Source organism: Phodopus roborovskii, unplaced genomic scaffold (genome assembly GCF_943737965.1).
Source record: "Phodopus roborovskii unplaced genomic scaffold, PHOROB, whole genome shotgun sequence".
Lineage (NCBI taxonomy): Eukaryota > Metazoa > Chordata > Mammalia > Rodentia > Cricetidae > Phodopus > Phodopus roborovskii.
In genome coordinates, this window is record NW_026126511.1 from 36,458,719 (window position 1) to 36,483,340 (window position 24,622).

At 41.2% G+C, this 24,622-nt stretch overlaps 1 protein-coding gene across 1 annotated transcript in view; it reads right to left on the reverse strand.

Moving 5' to 3' along the window:
* Epsti1 (epithelial stromal interaction 1) overlaps window positions 1–24,622 on the reverse strand; it is a 93,490-nt gene that overhangs the window by 21,684 nt on the left and 47,184 nt on the right. The window contains exons 7-9 of the mRNA XM_051195347.1: window positions 14,104–14,197; window positions 2,201–2,233; window positions 321–404 (exon numbers count right to left, since the gene is read on the reverse strand). Coding sequence (XP_051051304.1) covers window positions 321–404; window positions 2,201–2,233; window positions 14,104–14,197 — 211 coding nt within the window. The remainder of the gene's footprint in view (window positions 1–320; window positions 405–2,200; window positions 2,234–14,103; window positions 14,198–24,622) is intronic.

Below are 24,622 nucleotides of genomic sequence, written 5' to 3' on the forward strand. Positions count from 1 at the left end.
CCACAGACCAAACCCAGAATTCTTCTTTTGTTTGCAATGTGCTGTCAGTTTTTCCAATGTCCTTTTAAGAGACCCCCTATGGAAGGCCTCACCCTTCCTGGGGAGCAGAAAGGGGATGGGTTGTGAGGTTGCAAGGGGGGCAGGGGAAGAGGGGAGGGAGAGGGAACTGGGATTGACATGTAAGAAAAGCTTGTTCCAAATTTCAATTTTAAAAAAAGGAAAAAAAAAATAAGAGACTCTAAACATGTCTATGCACCAAGCCTTCAAAATCTCCCAGTAGTTGAAGCAATCTGCAATAACAAGGAAGGCCTTGTAAATACCTTCTGGTGTTGTCCATCCCCGGTCTTTTGCAATGTTTGGTTGTCTTCCTTCCATAGAGAATCCTTGTATGTTTGGCTACTGGCCTGTAAAGGTACAAGCAGAGAGGCATCAACTCAGCGCATCCATCTTCCTACCAAGGGACCGTTGTTAATAACTCCACTCCATGTGAAGCATACACTAAGCTTTCCATGCACACTTGCTTATTGAGTGATTTATGCATACATCTGAAGACATCCCCTGGGATATCTAAAAAGAAGGCTAGTGTAAGCACAATCATCCAGCACATTTTAAAGGATGATTTAAATGTTTGTTTAATTAAGCTGTAAAAATTTCTCTTCAGAGATAACCGACATAATTCATCCCTTCTGGTGGAAAACTAAGGATATTTTCAAGATTATACCAACCGGCTCAGTGGTCCCTCCCACAGTCAAGCAGAAATGGCACTGGCGTTAGAATTACTGCCATAGCCACTGCCCATTTGTGGCACCCTATTAAACTCTGTCAATTTGTGATTGATTATATGTAACTGCAAAGATGTATTTCTTTCTAAGCTTTTATCAGTACCTGATGCACAATTCTGTTCTTGTGAGGAGATGAAAAGCCTTTTCTGGACCATAAGAGCTTTGGGAGAGCCAACACCTTCAACAGGATGTCCTGTTGTCTTTCCGACTCACTGTCATAGCCCAACCCAGTGGCCTGTGGACCAACTATTATGAAATGTATGAGATTTCCAGTAGTAATGGTCCCTGACTTATGATGGTTCACTTGTGAGGGTTTTTTTTTCAACTTTATGGTTGTGCAAAAGTGATGTGCATGCAGTTTTGATCTTCTCACAGGCTGGTGATATGTAGCAACACATTAGCTCTGGACGCTTGGTAGTGGGAGCAAGCCATATATCCGTTCAGCCGTGCAATCCCTAGGATAAACAACTGACACTCTGCAGTCTGCGGTGATGCTAAGCCAGACTGGGTTAGATACATTATACACATTCTGACTTGCCATATTTTCAAATTACGACCTGTTTATCTGGGCGTGAACCCCATCATGAGCCCAGACTATCTATATTCTGTGCAAGTGCCAAGGACTTTTTCTACTTCACACTAAACTTATAGCCCCAGCCTCCAAAAGGCAGAAAGCACAACCTGATAACCTAGTGCTCCAGAAACTCCACGAGTCTTGTGAAACTCCTGGCTGTGAGTGTGAGAAAGCCACACATTTCAGGCCTCATTCTCTTAACTAGTAATCTGGCTAGCTCATGTAGTCTGGCTCCCCCTCTTCCCATACTATAATTTTTCTCAAGTACTTCTTAGATCATCCCTCCATTCATAACTATAGAAATCCATCTCCTACCATCTACCAGCAAGAACCACTCTCCAGGGATGGAAAGAAGCTTTCAGAATTACATCATACAGAAGCATCAGTGGGAAGACTAGAAGAGATCCGTGTGTCCAGAAATTCCTCATATATCCACAGCCTGCCTCATCGCACAAGCAGCCTACACACCATGACTTGCTCTTGTCTCTATCCTCAGACAGTGGAGTTGTGATAAGCCACAGCAGGTGGGTAGTGGCTCTCTCATGCCCTTTCCACTTCTATTAGAGAAAGCTAATCTTAATCACAAATGTGCTACATCAGACCCAGGGAGCAAGGGAGTAAATACTATGGCTTCAACAAGGAACATGAATTCAACTTGACTACTTTCTTCATAAGTTTATCTCATTGTTCTTTATCAGAATATGAGTCTTATTTTTTAATTTAGACATAAGATGCTTATTGTGCATATGAGGTGACATAATAACGGCTATAAGAACTGAGGAGTCACATGGTACCTTAAGCTATGGAGAGCTCAAAGTCACATGCAACCCTAATTCATACTTACCCAACTGGGATCTTTAGGCAGGACTGGAAGTTTCTGTTCAAAAACATAACATTAGAAGATACATTTTATTTTCCATTTTTTCTTAGTTCTTTATACTAGCCAAGTCTAAATCATTGCATTCATATAATTTTTATGGCATTAAATATTCACTTGACATATAATTGACACTGGAGTTTTGTCACTAAGGCAAAGCACACCGTGACCCATTTTTCTCAAAGCTGTACTTACAATGCATTCATTCATCAAAATACCTGTGCCTCCTATGTGCAAGCCTTGAATCAAAACAAGATCCCAAACTTCAGACTTTAATAACCATGTGTGGAAGTCAGGGAGACAATGCTTACAGTACTGATTCATAATAACTGTCCTAACAGATGAAGCTAGAAAAGATGACAATTAATCAAAAGGGTCAAAAACACATCTCCAACTGGGTGATTCTAAACTGTATTTCAAAGGGTGAATAGGAAACAGATTAAGAATGGATAATATTTTTCATTGTGAGCCTAGTCTTTAATGGCTGAGCCGTCTCTGGTGTCTATGACTTCTGTTGCCATGAAAGGTCATGCTGATTCCAGGGCTGTGGACAACCACCTGGGGCCATGTTGGTATCCATTGGCCATATTGTCACTGGCACTATGCCTATCTGGGTGGCCTTCATCTGGGGCCATGGGGATAGCAGCCCATATTTGGGCTGCTATAAAGGATCATGTCTAGTTCTGTAGTCCTACTGCAGCAAGGGTCTGTGTTGAAGTCCATAGCCCAGGTTGCTACCAAAGGCCACACAGAAACCTGGGGTCTAGGCCATAACCTGTGGCCTTGTTTGTGTCAGAGGACTGTACTGTCACCAAAGCCATGCTGGTCTGGCTTATGCTGCCACCTGGGGCCCTAGTGTTGTCCGGGCTTGGGGCTGCTGCTAAGAGACATGTCTGGGTCTGTGGCCCTATAGCAGCTAGGGTCTAAGTAAACATCTGTGGTTTCTGTTACAACCAAAAACCATGTGGTTTCTTGGGGTCTGATAAGCTACCTGGAACCATGTGGGTGCCCAAGGGCCATGCTGCAGCCTGCACACACAGATCTGAGAGGCAAGTACTACTAACTACCCAGTGCTATGGTGATGTCCAGTCTAGGGCTGCAGCTGGAGGCTATGTCTGGGTCCTTGGCCCTACTGCAGGTTCTGTGCTGATGTTCAAGACCCCTGTTACCATGGAAGGTTGTGCAGACATCAGAGGTCTGGAGCCACGTTGGTGCCACTAGGGCTGTGATGATCTGAGTGGCCTGAACTGCCACCTGGAACAAGGGTGACATCCAGATCTGGCTGCTGCCAAGGACCATGTCTGGGTATTCTTGTGGTCCCACCACAGCAGCTGGGGTTTTACTGAAGTCCCAGTCCCATATTGCCACCAAAGGTCGCATAGAAGGGCAGGTTGGGGCAGCAATCTCAGTGTTTGGGAGGTCATGCTGCTGCCAGAGCCATTCTGATCTGAGTGTCCAGTGCTTCTGGCCAGAGCCAGGCTGTCTCATCTGGGCCTGAGCTGCTGCCAAAGGCTATGTCTGAGTCTATGGTCCAGCTGCAGCTGGAGTCTGTGTTGATGTCTAAGGCCTGTATCACCAGGGGACCATAGGAACCATGCACGATGAAACCAGAGGGAAATGCTGAGCTGGCCCTGGGACAGATGGCTCTGCCTCCCATTAGACACATTAGCACAAGGGTCCTGACCCTCAGAGGAGAGCTAGCTGGTCCCTGCACTTGGGAGGGATGGTCCCATTCCTCAAAACAGGTGACAGTGAACCAACCCTGAGGGCATGGGTATAGGGGAGCTGACCCTACCCCCTCACCTGAGGTGGGTGGCCCCAGTGGCCTAGACTGCCAAGCTCGGCTACTACCCAAGATCACAGCCAGGCTTTGGAGGCCCACCCTAACTAACATCTACCCCATCTAGGACCTGCTGAAGCTTGTGAAGAGACTGGTCCTCTGGAATGAAACCAACAGGATCTCTGACTTGGGGCAACCACAGGATATCCCACAGAGGAATGAATTTCAGTGATGACCCAGTGGTGAGGGTATACCAAAAACCAGAGACTTTGAACCAGACCAGTGGCTTACTGCAATGAGCATTTGCTAGTAAAGCTGATTTGACAAAAGGTTATATACTACATGACACACCATTCCCAATGCCCCCAGGACAAATGAAGAGGTGTTGAAGAGGCAGGAAAGAAGGAAAAGGGAACAGGTTTGGGGAACTTTTCGTTGTTATTTTTGGTTTGGTTTGTTCTTGTTTCGTTTATTTGGTTTATTGATTGCTCTGTTTTGGTTTGGTTTAATTTTTTAATTTTATTTTTGGGGTGCTGCAAGAGTAAAGGGAGGATTTGGGGGGACTTGTAGATGAACTAGGGTGCATGGTATGAAATTTCCAAAGAATCAATAAAAAAATCATGTTCAACTTAAAAAAAAGAGAGATTCAGAAAAAAAAAAAAGAAGAAGAAAGGAAAATACCATCTTATGAACAAATGTCAAATCATACGGTGTCAGCTAGGATTCAGTTCTAAGTGGGATGTCTTCATCAAAGCCTGACCCCTCAAGGCTCAGGGATCTGTCTACATGGAAAGGGAAACAGAAGGATTGTCCAAGCCAGAGGTGGTAAACCACTCTAGGAAACAGTATCAGCAAGACACAGCAGGGCTGGTTCACATATGAACTCACAAAGACTGAGACAGCATGTACAAGACCTGCACAGGTTCAAACCAAACCCAAGAGAAGTTGGGTTTGGAGAGTTGACTGAGTGGTTATAAGAGCATTGCCTATGTATGATTGACCATCCTGACTCCATCTTAAGATTAAAAGCCATGTTGTTACAAGGTCAAAGTAAGTCCATTCCTATGACCATGTCTTGACCCATCTTCTGGAAATCTATCAAGTCAAACTGATAAAGAGACAAAAAGTAAAACAAGAAGAGGATGGATGAGCAATACAAGGAAATCTGGCAAGGCACAGAGGACAGCACTGAGTAGACTAATTACTCTTCTCTTTGTTGTGACAACGTGCCTGTGCCAGATGAGGTCATTGAAAGGAGGAAGAGTTTACTCAGGCTTACAGTTTAAGGGGACCCATTCCTCCCTGGTGAGAAGGTAAAGTGGCCTGAGCAGGAACCCAGCTGTCACATTACACAGTCAGGAAGAGACTCTAGACCGAACTCTTCTAAAGAGAACAGAGAAGGGGCAGGCTGTAAAACCTCAAGGCTTGCCCCCAGCTATTCACCTCCTACAGTGAAATCAACCTTCTAAAGCAGTGGTTCTCAACCATCCTACTGCCTTGACCCTTTAACATGGTCCTTCATGTTATAGTGACCCTCAATCATAAAATTATCTCTCTGCTACTTCATAACTGTAATTTCACTACTGCTATGAGTTGAAATGTAAATATCTGACATGCAGGATATCTGATATCTGACCCCTGTGAAAGGGGAGTTGTGACCCACAAATTGAGAACCACTGGACTAAAGGTTCCATGACCTCCCCAAACACTATCAGCAGCTGGGGATCAAGTGTTTAAACACATGAGCCTACGGGAGACATTTTACATTGAAAACACAAGACAGACAGCCCCCTTGCTTTATTTTTTTTTTCTTTAGAGCTGCAGGAGGGCATAATAGGATGCACCAGCTATCTGGGAAGCCAGATGGGTCACAGGAAGACGAAAGAAAAGAAATTATTAGAAAGTCCAAATAACCCTTTTCCCCATGTGCCTGCCCTTGCTCTGAAAATTGAAGTGCTAATTCTCTCAACCCTAACAGCAAATCCAAAGTGTATACTCTGGGGAAAAAAAAATCAAAGCAGGCAGATACATGCACCATGCATGTATGTGTGTGTGGCAATGGTGTGCAGGTAAAGGCTGCACAGAATCCTGCATGCTGATGCCCTCCGCGGAGTTTTCACGTATCTCCTGTACTGTTGCCTGTTTATCAAAAGATAAAGGCATTGCATTCTTTTGAAAGCATTGGAGAGATATTCCTAGGAAATGAAAAAGAGTCCCCTTCTCCACAAAAACAATCAAATCTGTAAAACACTTGGAGGATAAAGTCAAGAAAATGTGTCAGCAGGCAGGAGTTAAAAGTACTGGAAGATAAATTCAAGGAGGAAAAAAATGCTTAAAAGAAAAAAAAGTTAGAAAATAAATCCAGGTGGCCTGGGATTAGAGAAATGGGAATCCTATAAGGAGAAAATGAAGGGGAATGAATAAAAAGAAAATAACACTAGAAAGTTATCTAGGACTAGAAATGAGTTTCCAAATTGAAAATGAATAATAAAACCCTTCACACTCAGTCACACCATTACAGAATATCAGGAGAAGAAAGGAGGATGTTAAATTATTCCCAGGGAAAGCAGGTTTAAAAAGCTCCTATAGGACCCAGAATCCAGATGCCCTTGGATTTCTCAGGAGACAGTATTGAGAAGGACCATCAAAGCCCAGAAACAAACTTCTTTCTAGTTTGGAACTGCAAGCAAAGTGGTGAGGGATGGAGTGGATAAAAATAGCATCCGACACAGATGGGCCTGAACACATTTGTCTTCCCTGCGTCTTCAGCAGCAAAACTTTTAGACAAGGTGTTACATCAAAACGAAGGGACAGAGCATGAAAGCATGAGCCAAGGAGATCCAGAGATCGGCGAACACCCAAGGAAAAGGCAATAAAGGCGATTCCCAAGACATCCTCAGAGAGTCCTTCCCGACCATGGCTGCACTTCACAGCTGCCTTGGGCGCTTTGAAAACCCTCGGGGCCAGGTCACATTGTAGCTGGACCTCTGGGGATGTGACCCAGGCATGGACAAGTTTTAAAGCTCCCCAGATCAGTTCACTGTGCAGAGGAGGCCCTGACCCCCTGTGCTAAAGGAAAGTTCCAGCACCAACCCCCGTGCTGTGGGCTCGAAGAACAAGCTGCATGCAGAGCAGGGGAGAGATACCTGAACAGGGAGGATAGAACTAACAAGAGAGACGAGGGCCACAAGATGGGAACCGTGTGCAACCTTTAATTAAGAAGCACTGGGTGGGGCAGCCAAAAGGCTAAAGACAGTTCCCTTTGGACATTTGATTAGGAAAATGCAAAAATAAAGTAGAATCTTCCCAAATGTTTACAAGTTGCAAAAGACAGAAAACGTAACCACAGTATACTAACTAACTGTCTGGGGCAAGGAAAAGATACTACGACAGGTCATAAAAATGGGAAGCCTAGAACACTGGCGCTATCGAGGAAATGAGTCAGCAAGGTTTGGAAGTCATCAAGAGACAGCGATATATACCTGTTAACGGGATATTGCCCAAAACCTAAAGGGAGCCAAAGTGGTCTCCCAAAGCTGTTTCCACCCTGATCCCTGGAATAAGCTAATATCACTACATAAGACAATAGGAACGGTAAAGAAAGGAGGAATCTGGGGATGGGGGAGAGGGACTAGTTTGTTGTAGCTAGGTAGACCAAATGTAATTCCAAAGGTCTACATGGCAACAAGGCAAGGTCAGAGCAGGGAGAAGGGAGGATAAGACACCTTGCTAATGCAACATGGGGCAGGAAGCCAATCCATGCCTAGAGTCACAAGAGGTTGCAAAAGGCAAGGAACTGATGCCCACAGTCTCTACAGAAGGAACCAGCCCTATAGATTCATTTAGTGTCTTCAAACTCATCTTGGATTTCTGGCCCCCAGAAGTGTAAAAGACTAATTGCATTGACTTATATAGGAAACAGTCAGTCCTTCTCAGCCTTGTCTGTACTTCACAGATAACCACTTTTAATCTGCAGTGGTTTGTTATTGTGGAATACTAGTTGAAGATGTGTTACATTCATTTATGCTGTGGAACATTTGTCTAATGATGCAAAGATGTGCTGTGTTCTTCTATGTTGCATTTGTTTAACCTGTGAAGCTGTGTTACTTTGCCTGCCTAAAACACCTGATTGTTCTAATAAAGAGCTGAATGGTCAATAGTTAGGCAGGAAAGAGAAATAGGTGAGACTTCCAGGCAGACAGGATAAATAGAAAGAGGGAGGAGTATAAAAAGGAGAAGGAGAGGCTGCCAAGGGCCAGCCACCCATCAACACAGCCAGCCGTGGAGTAACAAGGAAAGGAAGAGATATAGAATAAAGAAAGGTAAAAGCCCAGAGGCAAAAGGTAGATGGGACAATTTAAGTTAGCAAAGCTGGCTAGAAACAAGCCAAGCTAAGGCTAAGCATTCAAAAGTAAGAATAATTCTCCCTGTATTCATTTGGGAGCTGGGTGGTGGACCCCCAGAGAGCAAAGAGTAAAAAAATAAACCAATTACAGTTTATTACAGCAACAACAGAAAATACAGGGACTTCGAAGTGTTTGGATGCAAACAGGACAAGCAGAGTGGAGGAAGTTCAGACATGAGCATCATGTAACATTTTAAAGGAATGAACACTGATCACATGACCCATGAACAAATATAGCAAACAAGTCTATCATATGGAGTGTGTAGATCAGAGTGAGCAGATAACCACTGGATGCACATTCAACAGTATTCAACAGCAAGTGCAGACTCAGGTCTGGAGTGGGGATTCAGATGTATCTGCATCTCTGTGTGTTCCCAGATGACCAATGCTGTGGGTCCAAGGATCACACATGAAATAGTAAAAATCAAAGCTAGTCCTCCAAGACCTTAGGGACTGGTAAGGGGGCATCTAAAGAAACAGAAGCAAGGAGTAGGGGTGTGGTAGGGAGAGAGGTATGTAGGGGTGTGGGGAGTAGAAAACTAGGGCATTGTTTACTTTATTTTTGAAGATTCTGAGAGCCACTAAAGGACTGTGAGAAACAGAATATTGGGCTGTAATTTTAGTGGCACAAATATCATAGAAGCAAGCCACTGATTTTGATTGGATCTTGGTCCCTCTCTACAAGATGAAATCCACACTAGGCACCATTATTATTGGGCCAAGAACATAAGGCTAAACAATTCATGAGCATAGATAAGAAACCATTACTATTATGCTGCTAAACTGACAGAGTAGTAAACTGATTCCCAATGACATATTATTCTCATAGATCAACACTCCTCTCAAATGCTCTTAGCGATGATTCTATCGGCAATAGATAGGGTTTAACATAGAGACCCACAGCTAGTCAAGGTGCAAAAAATAAGGGACAACAGAACACTAAGCCCTAAATGAATCATCTATAGCACACTCCTCCTCCCAAGGCTCAGGGGTCATTTCAGAACAGAGTGGAAAGAGTAAGAGTCAGCAGCAGATAACTACAAGAAAACAGTGTCTTCTGGAGAAAGCAGGGAAGCTGCACAGATGAACTCACAAGACCCATGCAAACTCAAGCCAGACCAAATACCTTAATGGAGAAGGGAGTTGGCATGAAGTCCCACACATAGCTGAGGAGGTATTGGCCATTAATAGTTGCCGGGAAAGAGAAAGAGAGTTTTCTCTAAGAGTGTAGCCTCTAGTAAATTGGTCATGCTTTTGTAGGAGGCCACACAATCAAGAATATTTGAGCTGCACTATAGGCCTTGAAAGGTTCAAAAGAAGATACAATGTTGGATGGATAGGAAAAGATAGGAATGGGTCTGAGAAAAGCTGGATAGTAAATATGACAAAACACATTGTATTGAAACAATGTTCTCAAAGAATATATATATATATATATATATATATATATATATATATATATATATATTTGCAGAAGAGGGGGAAAAAAGCAAGGACAGGAAACTACTTAGAATGTGGCTGAGAATATCCAGTGTTCATATTTCAGAAAGGATTTCTGCACCCACAATAACCCAACACATACATGCCTACTAAAGAGAGCGACACCATTTAAGTGTAAGCAAATTCTGCAGATGCCTTTTGTCTAAAGTCCTAAACCTCAAAAGAGCTTTATTCTAATGCACAAAGGAATTTTCCTGCAGCCTTTTTTATCCATATAATTACATAGTATTTATAAAATCCCTATCTCCCAATGGTAGATATATGTTCAAATTAGGAATGTGTGTAAGGACTCATGGGGAGCTAACCTATGCTTGGCACTGAGAATTCCTTTTACCAACTCAGGTATTTTGAAAACAACCTTGTATACCTATACAGTATACATACATACATACATACACACATACATACATACATACATATATGTGTGTATTATATATGCATATATATGCATATATTAAAATATATTTTGATTAGCTTATGGAGAGTTATAAGGCTCCATCCTTAGCTGAGGAGTTATTGGTAGTTGATGCCTGGTGGGGAAGATAGAATCATGGAGTCATGTTTCCCAGAGAGTGGTACCTCTGGTAGAGGACCCGTTCCCAAATATATGGACTGCACTTACTAAACTCAACTAAGCAATGTGCAGAGAGTGAGAGACTTTGGAGCACTCGATCCTTCGATGTCTTGGTCAAAGCCCTCCCCTCTATGTGGATCTATGTGGAAGGGGGAATGTTAACACATGAGCTCATTGAGACTGACAAGAATACACAAGACATGCAAATATTCCTTCCAGAACAAAGAAGGAGAAACGGACACAGAGCCCCACCCCTAACCAAGAACCTACACTGTAGATCCAATCCCCAAAGTAGTTAGTCAATGCAGAAAAGACTTCATGTTTTCTTATCTGCCTTTTTTGTTCAGTTTTGTTGTTTTCCTTTTGTCTTATTGGTGTTTTTTTTTTTTTTTTAATTTGTTGGGGGTTTCTTTTTCTTTTTCTTTTTGGAAAGAGAAAAAGAACAAGAAATTGGGTGGGGAGGTAGGTGGAGAGAATCTGGGAGAAGCTGGGGGAAGAGAAAGAATATCAGAATATACTGTATGAAAAAAGAGTTTAGTAAAAGAAATAAATAAATTTAAAAAGGAAAAAGAAGACATGAAATTGGGAGAGAGATGTGCTGGTGCCACCAGGGGAGTTGGAGTTGGGAGAGCAGGGCAGGTGTGATCAAGACACATTGATCATGCGTAGGGAATAGTTTTTAGAATATAGGGGAGGCAGATTTTTCAGACAAATTGCACTGAAGAGTGTAATAAAATTAGGAAACAGACAAAAAATAAGTTACGTCCTTTCAGCTCCTCATACACAGGCAGATGGGAATGACACATCCCTCGCATTCTGAACTTGGAGTAAGAATCCTCTTAACAGAGAACAAATGGTTCTCACAGAAACGCAATGTGCATATCTGACTTTCCCAAAGCATTAGAAATGGCTGCACAAAGCTTTCTCAGAATCCTGTGCATATGGATTAGACAGAAGTAGAATAATGCACTACGGGTAAGAACTCAGTTAAGTACATCGAACGCTGGCAATGAATAGTTTGATGTCAAAACTGAGTATCTCTTGCATGCAGCTCATGAGGAACCATCCTGGGACTGATCCTGCTCCATATTTCCTATTGATAGCTCAAGGGATGGTGCTACATGTGCACTAATCAATCCACAGATTGTGCAGATCTGGGAGACACAGCCGATGCATTATAGGCAGCACTATTAAAATTCAGGATGGTTTTGTGAAATCAAAGGAATGAGTTGAAATCAATGGAGCAAGCAGACACAGTCCCACTGATGTTTCCCATCACAGGATCCAAGGCTCCTACCTAGAGAGTATGCCATGCTGGCAAGCAAAACCCATCCTGTTTCTAGCTGTCCTCTTTTCCTTCACAGCCACAAGGCTATCCAGACTTACTTTAGGACTTGCCCTCCACACATAATTTAATGCTGTGACCTGCAGTGTTTCAATTCTCCCCTTCAGGGCTCTGCAGGGAGGGGAGTGAGATGATGGATTTTGGGTGACACGATTACAGAGCTCACAAAGACAAGTCTAGAGTATACAACACCACATCAGAAACAGGGAAAGAATAAAACAGAATAACTACAGGATAGGAAGCAAGATCGATCTTTTTTTTTCTTTTTTTCCAAGAGTGGCATCATGTATCCTCCAAGCTAGCAAGCAATAACCAAGTCTCTTCATCGCTTGCCACCCACACCAGAGCCAGTCTAAAGGTTCTTTGCTCTCAATCCTTTTGGATCTATGTTTCATACCATTGTCTGTGTGGTCCCAGGAAAATACAAGAGATCTCAAACCCTCCTTGTTCTCCTCATTTCAGGCCCATCAGGCCCCACAGTCCTCCAACTTGACACAAGAATGTTCTCGGTGGCTCTTCTGCCAGGAGCCTCACCAGCTTCCTATTGGGGCCATTTCAAGGTGTCTCATTGTCTAGGCCAGTGGTTCTCCATGACCCCTTTGTGGAGAGTTAGGTGAGCCTTTCACAGGGGTCACCAAAGACCATAATGTAAATATTTACATTATGATTCATAACAGCAAAGTTACAGCTATGAAGTAGCAACAAAAGTAATTTTGTGCTGGGGGGGGGGTCACCACAACATGAAGAACTATATTAAAGGGTCACAGCAATAGAAGGTTGAGAACCACTGGTCCAGGTGATGTGGCTAGCTTTGGGGAGCCGGAGGTGTTACACAAAGCAGACATTAACCTGCCCCACCCAGTTTGCCACTGATACCTCAGTTGAGGAAAGCTCCTCAGGGGCCTGCTTACTCCCTGCGCCCTTGGTTTATTTCTCTCTTGCATCTTTGTGAGTCGTCTTCCCAGTACCACGCTTGTTCCTTGTGTCAATTAATTCTGACACCTGGGCTGACTCTCTTCATTTTCCTAACTCATTTTTGCCAGTTTCCGCTCAGGTGTCCTCTATCAGGAGGAGCCTGAACACAGCCTGACGTACACCCTTCTTTCTCTAAAAGCACTGGAGCTTTCTGATGGTGCATAGCTCTGTGCTCAGCACACGGCTTTCCCAGTATTGATTTGTCTCTCTTTATTAGAATCATATGTAGAAATAAATGTTTTGGTGAGGCAAAGGAACCAATGTCAGCATACAATATACCTGGTTGGCCGAGCTTACCTACCCTCATTTACCATTGCTAAATCATGGAGTCAACCTAAGCAGCTCTCTGAGGATGAAGGATAAACAAAATGTGGTAGAAATACTATAGCAGATTATCTTTTGCCATGAAGAACAAAATTGTACTGTCCTCAGGACACTGGATTGAATGGGAAGTTATAATGTTAAATGAAATAAGCAACAGTTAAATGGCAAATGTATATTCTCACACAAAGAATCAAGATTAAAAATAATCACAGCATGAAAACGCAAGGGCTGTTTGGGAAAAGAAAAAGAACCAGGAACACTAGATAGAGGGAACATGGAGTTAATGGGGAAAGGTTAATATGATAAAAATATATTGTATCCACACATAAAAATATTAGGATGAAACCCATTATTCTGTACAATGTAAGAGATTGCAGGGTATAGGTTGGATGGCTGGCTAAAATAAGGATTTTTTGGATGCCTATGTTATGGTAACATACATACATAATATGTACATAATACATACATAATACAAGCATTACTTTACATCACAAGGGGCAGTTGGTGGGGATGGGTCAGGGTTTCAGGTCATTCTGTGCTGTATCTGTCACTCTGCCCTTAATCTTTGGTCTCTAAACAATTCTTCAAAAGGTGCCAGTGTAACTGGAGGTTTCTCTCCCACTAGGCAGTTCCCAAATGACCACTCTGAGCTTAATATTAATTACAAACTGTTTGACCTATTATCTCAGGCTATTAGCTGGTTCTCACAACTTAAATTAACCCATTTCTATTATTCTATATTTTACTACAAGATCCATGGCTTCTTACCCCACATAGAAGCTGCAGAATTTCCCTGACTCTGCCTTCTTTCTCCCATGTCTGCTCGGATATCCCACCTGGTTCTATTCTGCCTGGCTATTGACCAAACCAGCTTCTTTATTAGCCAGTGGTAATAAAACATATTCACAGCACACAGAGAGACATCCCACACCATGCCAGACAGTACCCTGCATGAGTTTCCACTCACCCATGTTGAGGACTGGCCAGCATGAGGAGCAATTTGACAAGCACTTCTGTTTCTCAGGTCTGTGTCGAGTCTGCTCAACAACTCAGCAGTTTTGCTACGAGGAAAGCAAATAGGTGTTAGTGCTCAAAACAAACAAACAAACAAAAATACTAGAAACAGCACTGTTTACTGTGCCTTTGGAAACCAGCCTATGTTTTCATGGGGTGGTGCCTAAAAGTATCCTGGAGAAAACAAAGGGTGAGAGATCAGGGTGCGGTAGAAAATCCAGACTAAGTGGTTTTGCAAGATAGCATCTTGCACAGCATATGTTTTAAAAATACAAAATTAGGTTTGTGAAATTTGAACCTGTTATTTCAGATTTTGCACTTTGTGTTATCGGCGGAGATAAATCCTCCCTGTGACTTCACAGGATGGTGCTTAATTTCCTCCGTGTATATCTCGGGTTTGACATCAGACTTCAGTATAGACCTGGGGAACACTAATCCCCGGCAGCATCTCACTCCACTTCAGTTTTACATTAAGCCATTAGCCCTCCAGGAGTCTTTCTCTAGTCATCTCATCTCCCACATAGCGATGACTACTCATAAAACAGCACACAAGGAGCCCACAGGCCAGCAGTTCTCTCCATTTACAGACTGTGAACCCCTTAAGATTCTGAAATAGAGATAGCCCTTCTATCCAGATGCAGAAAGACATCTCACAACACACATATGCACACACACACACACACACACACACACACACACACACACACACACACACGGCTTTGCATTTGATTCAAGGGAAGAGATGAACTTCCTTTCTTGGAGGTTCAAAAGTGCTACTTGGACTGAGGAAATGTCTCAGTCAACAAAGCGCTTGTCCCAATGTTCCCTGGGGCTTCCTGACCAGCCAGCCTAGCCCAGTAAGTGAGTTCCAGATTCAATAAGAGATTCTAGATTAAAGCATGAGGTGATAGCCTATGCCTTCAATCCTAGCACTCCTGAGGCAAAGGCAGGGGGATCTTGGTGAGTTGGAGGTTAGCCTGGTCTACATAGCAAGTTCCAGGCCACCTAGGGCTATATAGGGATATCCTGTATCTTTAAATTAATTAATTGATTGATTGATTAAGGTTAAAAAAAGCTATAGAAGAAAACACCTAAAGTTAACCTCTGACCTCCACATGTATGTACACAGGCATCTACATACACATGTTAACAGGCACAGTTACATACATACAACCCAAATGCATATAGTACTGTAGTCTCAAACTACATTACATTTCTGATATTTCTTTTTAGCTTTGAAAAAGTTGGCCTAGACATATACTAGACATACTAGACATGTACTAGACATGTAATAGGGCCTTTGTTCCTTAATCAAAACCTCAACTCAGCTTCTCTTCTCAACTGTATCAAGCACAAAACACTAGCATTGCTTCCTCACCCTTACTTTAAGCACTGCCTCACTCTGCCTACACTTGACTAATTCATTTTTCCCTTTTCCTTTGTGACCTCTGGAATTTTTACTCCTTACACCATCTCAAACAAGCCCGATTCATATTGTTCCAGACTCCTGTAGTCTGCTCCCATCATCCTCCTCATTCTCCAATCTTCCTCTGCTAATACTGAGATTCAAGTCATCAAGTGCTTAGGACATGGGCATCGAAGGAAGCACAGGCATCTAATAAGAACCACTGGCCCGAAGTTCAGGGGAAAAGACAATTCAAGGAATTAGAAAGGAAAAAAAAGATGCCAACGTCGTGGTGACTGATGTCTTGGGTAGAGCATGGCATTTAGGCAGAGTTAGAAGACTCTAACTCTGAGCTGGGAAAGGAAGTACTCACAGTGAGTCAAAGTGTAGAGCCCCAAGAAGCAAGAGACTTCAGCCATGACAGCAAGCAACCTGCGCACTAGTCCAGGATTGCTTACCTTGCCCGGAATAGACAGAGACCAATAACATCACACAGCTTGGCTTTTTGAAATCAACAATGTAAAAATAGGAGAGAATACTACCATATAAGTATAACATACTTAACATTCTTACTGATGGATATTTATGTTGCTAGTGAACATCAGAATATATGACATAAAAATAAAACTACCAGTTTTTAAAATTATGTTTAAAATATCATTATAATTACGAAGTCACCCTCATTGAAATGATGAATGTCCCCCTGTTAGTGGTTTCTGTGCTGTTGGGGGGGGGTCAGCAGTTTTACCATATCTTACCTTTTTTTAATCAAACACACAGACAGTTGACTGCAGGGTTCAGACAGGTAATGTAAATGGGTAGAGAAAATGGGAGATTATACATAGCAATAAGTGATATCTGCCAGTTAGGTCAAAGACAGGGAGAATATTGACCATGTTGGGGGTGTTGACAAGCTGGAAAATTATTCCCCATGCAAGGGAGTCAGTTGTTACTTAGCTACAGACCCGCATTGCCAATGGATAACAAGCTAGAATGCCAAATAGCCTAGGTTTTACTGTTGTAAGTGAAATGCTGAAATTTTTAATGTGAAATAATTTGACAATTAGTTTTAAAACTTTGCAAGCTTACACTGCTGGCTCCAAGCAAACAATGAAATAAGGAAACAAAACAAAGTCCTCTGCAAATCAGATGTGGCTCCAAAGGCCATAACTAAATCATCGTTTCTGCCTGGTCATGTTTGTGTTGTTGACAATACATTTATTCTATAACTATAGGTTCTTTATCTTTAGGTTAAAAAAATGCAAGCAAGAGGTGCCAATTTACTGCATCTATCTGCCAGCTGAGAGACATTATACCATATTTCATATTTATGCCAAATACTAAGGTGTATCATTTTTATTTACACTTATAGCTCTGTGTATTTGTGTTAATACATGAAAAGCAAACTCTACATATAAAAGGAGAAGGAAAACCACAGAAAATATTTATAAGCAAAGAAACATAATAAAAGGGTTATTGTGCAAAATGCATGAAGAACACTATAAAACAAATTTCAAAAAGACAAAGAGCCCAACCTACAAGTGGGAAAGAGATAAAAATATGCACTTCACTGCAAAAGAAACAAAATTAATAACACAAGTGGCAACCATGGCTTAGAGTTTATATAATATCATATGTGCCAAGCCCTGTTGGGAGATCCCTACATTTATAACTTCATGACAACCTTGATAAAATTTCAACATCTTCAATTGCTCAAGGTCACACAATTAGCAAATATCAGAACCAGGAGGAGTCAGACCCAGACATCCCAACCATAGAGGCCACACTTTCAGCCAGGAGACTCGGCTGCTCCTACAGAGGAATATGCATGCGCAGTAACAACTGAAAATGGGAGCGTTATAAGACACCACCACACACAAGTCAGAAAATACTTCAGAAGTATGGAGACTTGCCCAGTGCTAAGGATAATATTTGGCAGAACGTGTCTTATGAATAGCTGATAGGCAAGCAAACTGGAGAAAGAAATTTGACAGCACCTGGTGAAGCTGAATACATGTACAAGTCTAGATGCTTAGTAATAAGGGGACTCTTGACACCTAAGGAGAACTGGGAAGGACACAGACCCAGCACTCAGTAAGTATCCAAGACAAGGAAGGAAAAGAAAGGAAAGCAGAAAAACATGAGGGAAAGGCAGACACTGGAGAGAAGAAGGAAATGAATTCATTTAAATCATGAATCCATGAGAGGGTCTCTTATCTGAGAAGTGATCTGATGCTCTCACCTAACAGTTATTGTGGAGTGATCGAGTCCTACAAAGACTTGTTCCATCTTGAACAGCTGCACCTGATTCTTGCAAAGTAATCATGTAACCCACAAATTACCCTCATCTACCCTCAACTCAGTGAGAGCCTCCTACTCCTTTACCAGTCATAACTCCTTCCCCGTGTTGACATGCCATCCCTACACTGATGGTTTATCAAGATACACAATCATAAAATGCCCCCGCATCTTGATGCCACCTTCTGTCTATTTAGACTCTTCTCCAAATTACTCAACCAAAGTTCAAATCCTACACAAGGCTCTTTCAAATGGTCCTCCCCTTGTTTTTTTTTTTTTTTTTTTTTTTTTTTTTTGCTATTCTCTATAATATCTGTTCTGCTTTGCTTCAACAATAAACACAATTTTTTCACCTGTAGGTGTGTCTCCAGTGGTTAGAGGGGAAGATTACTAACATGTGACACATCAGGACAGGATTAAAAGATAGAGAATGATAGCATTGCAACTGTCTCTATAGTATTTCATTTCCCTTTAAAAATTAACAAAGCATAAATAGTTTATCAAATAGAGAAAAGGCACAAGCACTTTCATTGCACTGAGCAAAGAGAGTCCAAGTGAATTCCATTGTAGCTTCCTAGGACAATAGTTTTCCAAATGCCCATACCTCTACCTACATGGATCTGTAAGACTAAGGTTCATCAATAGAGCTTTTTAGAGACTACTGGGATCAGGCTTTAGATGGTCCAGTATATCTAGAGTAGAATCTGGAAATGTACTTCTTAAAAGCACCCACGGTGATCTTAAGAGCTACCACAGTACTGCAGATGGATATTTAATATACATAATTATCTTAGATCCATATGATTCAGACTTATGAATAATTCATGTTGGAGAACCCATTTGGAAATAAAACGTTGGTGTGTCTTAGAAACTGTGTATGAGCTAGCAGACTTTCTACCTTTATTTTACCATACCTTCACATGCCTGACTTGGTACTCTGAAGTTTGGGTGAGTGAGCAGTCTCTTTTCCATGCACATATCCATTCACACAGGCAATGTACACACCCTGAGTCTCCACTATGTACTTTGGAAGCATTATTTTGCACAAGCCCATTTCCTATAACTGAGTGTGTTAGTACCATGCACTAACAAAGGCGGTGTAAAAAGAATCCAGGGGAAACTGGGCTATAATAGGCATGTAAGTCCCATTTACAAGATCACAAGGCAATGATCTAGTAATGTTGGGAGATAAATTTTGCTAAGTTAATCATGTATTTAAAATAATTATTTCTTCTTATTTAACAGCTTTCATTTTTCATCATAGAAGTAATACATGAATATAATGAAAAGGAATAAAAAACAGAAAAATTTAAAGAATAAAATAGTGATGTCCTATGTAATACTCCTCTCAACATGAACTGTTCCATATGTATCTTTCTGGGCAATTTTCTATTAACTGGTAAACATTTGCTTAGGAAGACACACAGATGAGGAGTGGTTTCCTTCAGGGGATGGCAATTAGGAGGAAGTGGAAAGGCCAGCTCTTCTCAAGGGAGTTTCTCTATGCCTTGGCATAGAGGAGATGACATTTCCTTGCCCCCATGCAACTAGATGTGGTTGTGTCTGAGCTCTGGGCTGAGAAATGAGAGCAGATGGATAGGCCAGGCCTGGAGTGGTGTGTTTATAGCCACCCACATGATTCTGAGTACTCTTTCCTCCTGTTTGATAGTGGCACTCAAAGTAAGCTTGGAAGATGCTTACTAAGCATGGGAGAGGCTCCATTTGCCTGAGTTTCCCACTGCCAGAGGACAAAAGTTAACTGCTTAGTCATTTACTAGTCCTTACCACTCTACACAGAGAATGAACTCTTCTTGATTTAGGTTTCTTTTTCACCGTACTGTTTTTTCTCCCTAAGCAGAAATATTTCCCCCCTGAGTAGAATACTATGATAGTCTGTGTTATTCTTACTTTTTTTCAATTGACATCATCCTTTGGATCTCATCCACATTAATTTTTATATATCTAACTTAATCCTTTGCCAACAAAATACAATCCTACAGAATTTTTATTGATGAATATGTATGTTACTCTAATGAGCATCAGAGTGTGTGTGTGTGTGTGTGTGTGTATATATATATATATATATATATATATAAAATATTGTACTAAGATATATACCTAGAAATTATTTCCTAGTATATTTCCATATAGACATGCATATTTAAGTTTTTCTTAATGGTGTCAAGATATTGTATATAAGTAAGTATCGGCTCTAAAACTGATATTTATTGTGTATCAAAATTAGCAATTTGGAACCACAACCCCCCTCCACTGAGAATCAGTCTACTGACTTATATATTCTACTTATCTCAGGGACCTTCAAATAACCTAGAGTTACCCAGTGATAAAAATAAGATTGCAAATTTTCCCCAAAGGCCCATGTGTTAGAAGCTCGGTCCCTGGGGAGATATTATTGATAACCTTTTAGAGGAGGTGTCTACAGAGAGGTCTTTAGGTCTTTGAGGGCATGCCCTTGAAGGTGATTATGAAAATCCAGTTTTTTCTTCTCCCTTCTCTTGCTTTTCCAGGAGATTAATAGTTTTGTTCCACCATGTACCTCTATCAGGATGTGGCACATTACCACAGGCCCAAAGCAACAGAGTCAACTGATTATGGACTGCACTCTCCAAAATTGTGAGCCAAAAGATGTTTTTTATACTTTTAATTTTAGTATCTCAATTATTTTATCATGATAATGGAAAACTAATACACCCCATCATCCATTAACATTCATTTTTTTTTGCAGTCCTATAATCCTCAATTCAGCCTCCCAGAACATTCTGCCATAAAAACAAAGATCTTCAATTAAAATCCAACAACTTTATAGCTATAACCTAGTATCAGAAAATCTCCAACAAGAGAATTGCACCTTCCTCAGGCTTCCACACGTTCACATGGACTACACCACACACACCACGTAGACCCATTTTTTAAAAATCGTCCTCAAATATAAATAATTACTAGGTAAGTACCAAAGTAAATAAATAAAATAAAAATTTTCTTACATGTTCCTTACATGTGGAAGTTAATAAACTCTGACAAAAGTTGGGGGTAACATAACAGAATATTCATATGATCTTACAATATCTCAATGAAAGCACATATCAGCTACACACAAAATGGCACCTTCACAGTGTATACTACCTTAACTAAAGGTAACATCACAAATAAAAAGAATATAAGAGTCATATGCACCTTCTGATAGGATGCACCAAGAGTGTGTGCCATCATTTCTATAGTACTACTTATTAAAATGTGTATCTTCAGTCTTATCTGGAGAAATGTCAGACCAATCCAAATGGAAGATTATTCAAATGAGGTCACATCATGGATAGGAGAAAACTAAGGAGCCATGATGCTAGATGTTTTATATGCTCTTAAATCATATCCAGAAATAGAAAAGGGACTTGGAGAGGGAAAAATGGCAAATTTTTGATGATGTGTTTGATGTATATAGTACTGTACCATTGTCAATTGCTTGATATTGATAATTACACTACAGCTACATAGGATATTAAATTCTCTTAGATGAAGGTGTTAATGGCAATTATAATATTTTTATATCTTGTCTTTAATGTGAAAATGATTTCAAAATAAAAAGGGGGGAAGGTCTTTTTTCAATGCATTGTTTGAAACTTTATTCAAAAGAGGGTTTCCCCTCAACTTCTGAATTAGTTACTGTCTTTGCCAGTGTTCTGTTGATGTGAAGAGACAGCACAACCACCACAACTTATAAAAAAAAATCATTTAATTGGAGCTTGTATACAGCTTCAGAAGTTTAATCCATTATCACGGCAGGGAGCATGGTGGTATGCATGCATGGGAATAGTAGCTGCAAGCTACATTTTGATCTGTGCAGAAAGAGTTGGGGGAAGTAAAGGGAGAGACTCAATTGACCTGGACTGGTCTTTTGAAAGTGCAATACCTCCTCCCCCTCCCACCCAGTGGAAAACTTCCTCCAACAAAGCCATACCTCCAAATCCTTCTAATCCTATCAAAGAGTTCCACTCCCCAGTGACTATGCATTCAAACACATGAGCCTATGGGAGCTATTCTTATTCAAACTACCACATTCCACTCCCTGGCCCTCACAGGCCTGTAGCCATATAGTAATGCAAAAATATGTTCAGTCCAGCTTCAAAAGTCCCACAATCTATACAGTCTCAACACTACTTAAAAGCCCAAAGTTCTAAGACTGAAGGTAATCTCTTAACTGTAAACCCTGTGAAAATGAAAAAGCAAGTCACATATTTCCAACATACAAAGGTACAGAATATCATTACCATTCAGAAAGAGAGGAAGAAGAGCATAGTGAAGAAATACTGGGCCAAAGCAAGAACAAAAACCAATAGGGAAACTCCAAATTGTGCATCTCTATGTCTGATATCAAAGCACTCTTCAGGTCTCCAACTCCTTTCAACTTCATTAACTACTACACACTTCTCTCTCTTGGGCAGATTCCACAACCTGACTGCAGTTCTCCTTGGCAGGTATCCCATGACTCTGGCATCGCTAACAATGTGGGGTCTTTAATCAGCCTAGACTTTACCTTTACAGCGTCACACAATGGCCTCTATAGGCTTCCATGCAGGGACACCCCTGATACATGCCTGGCATCAGAGGCTTTCCTTAGCTACACACAGAAATTGCACAACCCCTTTCTTGTATCCTTGCCTCCAATGCCAGAACAATATAACTGGACCTATCAAGTTCTGCTGCTTGATGGGGCTGGAACTTGGCCCCCCTTTTTATTACATTTGCATCAATCTTCTGTTGCCGATGATTTCTTTCACTGTTTAAACTTTTCTTTAATTCCTTTTCAGAAGTTAGAAGCTTAGCTGAATGGGGTGTTGCCCTGAAGTCACCACGACCTTTATTCCATTTAGCATCAGACTTTAAAAAAAATTTTTTTTATCTCCTCGAACTGTATATTTTACAAGTCTCTTTGTCTAGCTTGCTCCTTTTCATTATAGAGCTGCATAAAAATGATTTACTAATACCCAATGTGACACAGTCAATACTATGATAGCTTAAAAATCTCTGCCAATGCCATTATTAAACCAAGACTCTTCAACTTAGCCTCAGGCAGAAATTTAGGACAACAGAGCAGAAATCAGGCCATTCTTTGCCAAAATATCAAAAGAATGGTCTCTAGGCCACTTACTAATATTCTTTCTCTTAAAAACTTCTTGAATGGAGCCTTCACATACAACATCACTCTCAGCATTGTCTTCCATGCTCCTATGTAGAGTCCATTACACCCCATTAAATCATCCAACTGTTTTCCTAATCCAAAGTCCTAAAGTCTCATTCTGCCAACAAACAGCATGGTCAGATCTGTCATAGTGATACCCCACTCCTGGTACCAACTTCTGTCATAGTCACTGTTCTATTGCTGTGAAGAGACACCATGACCAAGGCAACTCATACTTAAAAAGCGTTTAACTAGAGGCTTGCTTACAGTTTGAGAGGTTTACTCCATTATCATTGCTATAACAAAATACCTGACAAAAGCAACTTAATAGGGAAGCATTTGCTTTGACTCACAGTTTGAAGGTACTGGTGCTGGGCCTTGACACAGCTGATAGTTAATGCTGCATCCATGTTCAGTAAGCAGAGAAGAAAGGATGGTGTTTTCCACTCTTTATGAAGCAGTCAGGACTCCCAGACCATGCAATGGTGCTGCCATATCAGCTAACCTAATCTAGATGATCCCTTACCAACATGCTAAGAGGCTTCTCTTTATTAAGTCTAGATTCTATCAAGTTGACAGTATTAAACATTATACCCCCTAAATGGAGCTACGTCATTTTCATGTACACACCCCTCAGTGCCTGAAAGTGGTCCAGGCATCCTTTTTGCTCCCCATGCTGCTGGTAGACCATTGCTTCTGCCTCACCATTTATAAAGACATTCACTTCTGCAATACTTTTAACAGTAATAATATATCATCCTCTCAGCCAGTCAGCTCTCTTGTCAAGCATTTCTCATTTGTGGAAGACTTCATCTTTCCTCTTTCAATGGGTAAGGTTAATGGTCAACTTAATGAGATCTGGGAGACAGGCTCCTGGGTATGCCTGGAAAGACGATCGTGACCAGGTTAGCTGAGGGAAAAAGCCTACTCTCTGTAAATGGTACCATTCCCTGGGCTGGATGCTGGATTGTATAAAGAGGAGAAGTAAATTGAGCAAAAGTATTCATTCCCCTCTTCTCCTTGACTATGGATGCAACATGACCAGCTATCTTAAGCTCCTATTGTTATAATTAACCCACCATGGTAGACAATAACATTGACTTTTAGCCAAAATAAGCCCTTTCTCCATTAAGTTCATTATCAAGCTCCTTTACAGCAGCAACAGAAATTGTCACCATGACATTCCCTATGTCAACTGCTGCCATCAACACAGATATCCTACTTTTCCTCTACAAAGGCCTTTATCCTGCTTTTTCTATACTTCTCTATACTTCTCAGGCCCAGACTGAGTCAGATCCATATTCTACCATATCCCACTTCTGCTTCTCAACTTTCTCATCTCTAGTAGCTTTTCTCTACTTTGTCAACCACAGCCTCCTGGAGTATGCCAGTCGGCTTTCTATTGCTGTGACAAAATGCCTGAGAAACACATGTTAAGGAGAAAAGATGTATACTGACTCATGTTTCAGAAGTTTCTATCAATGATCACATTGTCCCATCATACTTAAGATAGGACATCTGATGGGAAGGGCACGGCAAAACAAAGTTGCTTATCTAATGGCAGTTGGCAGTCAT